Source organism: Dendrobium catenatum, unplaced genomic scaffold (assembly GCF_001605985.2).
Source record: "Dendrobium catenatum unplaced genomic scaffold, ASM160598v2 fragScaff_scaffold_133, whole genome shotgun sequence".
In the NCBI taxonomy this organism is placed as follows: Eukaryota; Viridiplantae; Streptophyta; class Magnoliopsida; order Asparagales; family Orchidaceae; genus Dendrobium; species Dendrobium catenatum.
Window position 1 is genome coordinate 5005033 of NW_021318595.1, and position 4857 is coordinate 5009889.

The 4857-nt window shown below is 38.7% G+C and overlaps 1 protein-coding gene across 1 annotated transcript; it reads right to left on the minus strand.

Annotated features, from left to right (window-relative positions):
• Positions 1-651: 651 nt before the first annotated feature.
• On the minus strand, positions 652-3548 carry LOC110105729 (glucan endo-1,3-beta-glucosidase-like). Its single transcript, XM_020835336.2, has 3 exons — positions 3452-3548; positions 3200-3296; positions 652-1615 (listed from the first exon to the last, which is right to left on the minus strand). Exons 1-3 carry the CDS (start codon positions 3546-3548, stop codon positions 652-654), a joined length of 1158 nt encoding a protein of 385 aa, XP_020690995.1.
• Between the last annotated feature and the right edge of the window lie 1309 nt (positions 3549-4857).

The following is a 4857-nucleotide window of genomic DNA, read 5'->3' on the forward strand; positions in this document are numbered from 1 at the left end:
AGCTCTTTGAGCAGTAGTGAGCTCCCCTCATAAAAATGATTATAGATCTAAAATTTGTTAGTCTTGGCTTCCTATTTGTCATTCAATTTTCTGTTCCAATTTTGTAACTATAAATAAGTAATGATCCTTTGCTCTATAAATTTTTTTGGTATATCTTACTTGTAGCTCTTTGACCAGTAGCGAGCTCCCCCTCCCCACGAGATATTATTCTGTACGGACGCATGACGCAACTCTATGTCTGGAGGCAAAACAAGTACAACCACGTCAATGGTATCGAGCAGTACCAAGCGAAAGGGTGACGAGGTGACGTGGAGCATTCTGGTTGATCTTTGGACGTTCAACGTCCGCACAGAATAAATTTTCGCTCCCTTGCCCACAAAAAAACAAAAAAAAAAAAAAAAACACCATACATCTTCATCTTGAAATTGCTACATAGTGCAAGTAAACAAACTTATTTAAAATTTAGAAATACATTCATATATAGGTAGAAAAAAAGGACATTCACTCTTCTTTTTTAAAATTTTGAGCAAATCAAACATAAATTCACACTCAAATTATATATATAAAAGCTTAAATTTTTTTCAAGATCTCTCTTTTGATATCAGAACTGATAATTTATTCGACCAAATCATCACATCAAATCATTAATGATTAGAAGCTGATAGAATATTTGGGCTGCTTGTCGGGAGTAAACAGACCATAATGATTCACAGTTCCCTGTGGCTGCTGATTGTTCTCATCAAACATGGCATATATGTAGGCGTCAATGCTTCCTGGCCTCTTCGGCGTGCCGGAGGAGACATGGCCGATCAGATTTGAAAGATAGGTCTGTGCATTAGCCGTTGTTGCCGCCGGCCCCCCATCCGACGGCCAGCCAGTCTCAGAAACCACCACAGAAATGCTGCGGCCTCCCACCTTCTCCAAAGCAGAGTACAGGGAATCGACAATGGCGTCGAAAAGGTTCTGGTACTGCAGTTGCCCGTCGGTGACCACCGTCCCCGGAGAAGTGAATAGCGCATAGTCGAGGGAGATGGCGTTAGGATTGCTGGTGTAGCTGACATAAGGGTATACATTGGCCAGGAGCGGGGCTCCATTCTCGTTCAGGAATCCGATGATGGGTACCAGAACGGAGCTGGCGTCGGAGCTGAATGCGCCGGCGGAGGGAGGATAGGAGGTGCCGAGGACGCCGGTGGAAACCGCCGTCGACACCTTGATCCGATCTTGTAACCCAGCAGATCTCAACGCTGCTGCGATGTTACGCATTGCAGGAAGAATGTTATTGGCGTTAGAGTCGCCGGTAAGTTGATTGCCAACGGCTATGTATCGGAAGTTGACATTTGCAGAGAAAGCTTGGATGTTGCTTTGGACCCATCGGGAGGCGGCGGAGGAGTCGGACGCCAGAGAGGAGATGTCAGAATCGGGGACGTCGAGGATTACAGGAATGTTGGAGTCTTTGAGGGCTTGGAGGGCATCTTGATCAGGGTTGTACAGTCGAATTCCTTTGATGTTCTTTGATTTATAGAGATTAATCACGTCGTTTGGTGATGGGAGATTATTCCCTCCTGTTCCATAACAGACGCCAATGGATTCCACGCCTGTCACAGAAATCAAATTTCTTACAGATCAAAGAAGAAATTCAAATAATTGTACCGTTAGGATAAGAAACTGTCTCCTTTTTTAAAAAACTTTATTCAAAAAACATATATACTGCATGAGACAAGGCTTATATATGTTTACAGATTAAAAATAAATTTCTTAAAAATAGAATTATACATTGGATTGAGAGAGAGTAAAGATGAGAGAGAAATAGAACCTTCTGCTGTGAAGCTAATCAGAAGCATTACAATGGCTAAAATGGAGAAGAAACTATGATTTGCCATTTCTGAATCTTATTGAATTTTGAAGGAGGAAAGTGATTTTTTTTTATGATAAGAATACAGTAATCCTCTCCTCATTATAAAGAGCGAGATGGAAGACAAGTTCCAAATTATCTATTGAAATTTTATTTTAAAATTATTAAAAAAATATTTGAATGATTACTGCAAGTGGGAAATGTTCATAAACTGAGACAAATTTCATGCAGGAAATCCTTGCAGAATTTGTCGTAAGGAATTACGAAATCTGATTGGATTTCAGTGGATGTGTTTAATTGGACATTTGTGTTGCAGTAATGAAGAGAAAATGAGCACATTACAACAAAATTTCTTGTGGAATGGTTCGGTGATTATCTTATCCAGAATAAATTAATATATCCTCATTGCTGGTATTTATTTTTTGGATTGAAATCAGCCCTTTTTTTTTAATTACATGCATATCACAAAATTCTTAAATATTTATATATTTAATATCTATTTTTTTTAATGAATTTGTATCACTTTAATGTTTAAATCATATCGAACTATATACTTGAAAAGATAGATGCATTTTATTTTAAATAAGTGAATATTAGTTATATTTTTTTATATGATTAAAAATTTGAGTGTTATATAAATAAATATAAATATTTTGATGTTAGATATTTAAAGGGCTGCTTGATTGGCCGTAAATACTTTTGGTTGTTTGGTTTGAGCAAAGCAACACTCCAAATTGGCACCACATTCCTTTAAAGCAGACTTAACAATTTTCTTTCCCGTTTGTCTTAAGGGTAGCATTCTTTGGTGTTATTAATTAATCTTTTTTTTGTGTGTGAGAACGGTGCAAGAAAGGAGAGAAGTAGGGAAAGAGTGAGAAAGAAGAAAGATTTGTACTTATATTTCTCTCAATTTTCATAGTGGAATTCTTGGAGTTGGGTGACTCTGCGATTTTTTTTTTCCAGTTTTTGGATTTTTTTCACCTTAAATCTTAGTGTCATTTACTTCCATTACTTTTACTTTCTTGTTTTACACAGTACGTATGCACACTGTATACACTCACATATCTGAACTCAACTCTGCATTCGAACTCCGCAGAAAATAATTTCTCCAGATGGAGTGCAGGAGTTACCAAGCACCACAGTGGAAACCGATGTAGTGGCTTTGATCTTATCTTGGGGGTCGGCAGAAAGATTGAATGTTTCTTTGAACCTGTGAAGGAAAGAAAGTCGGGAACCTATGTGACCAACACTATAGGAAATTCATTGATTACCGGCGGCCTGGACCGGCGGTTGTCTAGCCGCCGGTAATAACGGCGACTTAACAGTGGTCTGACCACCGATTATTACCGGCGGCCCAACCGGCTGTTATGCAAGTTTATGCCGCCGGAAATAACGGCGGTCACGAAACCACCGAGTAAACTGCCGGCCTTTAAACTTACCGGCACTATACCGAAGGCTCAAACCGCTGGTGTTAAGTAATTTAGTAACCGACGATTTTAGCCGCCGGAACGCCGCCAGTAAAAGCCCTAAAATTAACCATCCAGACCCTCCCATTTCATTCCATCTCGCGCTCTCTCTCTCTTCGGCTGCGCTCGCCACCTCTCCTCCGCCCGCGATCGAGATCATTTAGGCCGCCGACGAGCTGTCTCCGGCCGCCGACGAGGTCCCTCCAGCCGCCAACTCCCCTGCGCGACATTGCCTCTGAGGTGAGCGTTTGTAATTTTTTTTTTTAATATTTTTTGTTATTACAGTTGATTTACATCAAAGAACAGGTCTAAGCCCATATCGTTTTGCTTTAGTCATGGATGTTCTCACTAAACATTTGCGAGAGGATGTACATTGTTGTATGCTTTTTGTGGATGATATTTTACTTGTTGATTTTTGTTATTTGTGTTAGATTACATCAAAGATCAGTCTTAAGTCAATATCTTTTTGCTTTAGTCATGAATGTTCTCACTAGACATTTGTGAGAGAATGTAGCCAATATTTTTTTGCTTTAGTCATGAATTTTCTAAGTAGACCTTTTGCGAGAGGATGTACCTAGTTGTATGTTTTTTTTTTATGATATTTTACATGTTGATAAGACTAGAGATTGAGTTGAAGGTAAACTCGAATTATGGAGGTCAACTATAGAGTCTAAAGGTTTTCGCTTGAGTAGATCTAAAACTGAATATATGGGGTGTAATTTTAGTAGCAATAGACTTAGTGAGCGGTTTGTGACTTTGGGCGATCAAGTAATTAATAAAAGTACACATTTTAGATATCTTGGATCTTTTGTTTAAAGTGATGGTGAAATAGAAGGGGATATGATCAGCACAATTCAAGCTGGATGGATGAAATTGAGGAATGAATAGGGCTTGTTGTGTGATAGAAAAGTCCCCCTCAAACTTTAGGGAAAATTCTATAAGATGGTGGTGAGATCTGCAATGCTTTATGGTTTAGAATCTTGGTCAATAAAAGAGAAGCATAATACTAAGTTAAGTATTGCAGAGATGAGGGTGCTTAGGTGGATGAGTGACTTCAACCATCCAAAAATGACAGCCTTCAAATGACTCGGTTAGGAAAGTAGACGTATTAGTCATGAACATTCTCACTAAATATTTGCAAGAGGATGCACCTTGGTGTATGCTTTTTGTTGATGAAATTCTACATGTTGATAAGACTAGAGAGGGAGTTGAAGGTAAACTCGAATTATGGAGGTCAATTTTAGAGTCTAAAAGATTTCGCTTGAGTAGATCTAAAACTTAATATATAGAGTGTAATTTTAGTAGTAATATACCTAGCGAGGGGATTGTGACTTTGGGCGATCAAGTAATTGATAAAAGTACACGTTTTAAATATCTTGGATCTTTTGTTTAGAGTGATGGTGAAATAGAAGGGGATATTATCAGCACAATTCAAGTTGGATGGTTGAAATGGAGAAATGAATCGGGCTTGTTATTGCGTGATAGAAAAGTCCCCCTCATACTTTAGTCAAAATTCTATAAGATGGTGGTGAGATCTAC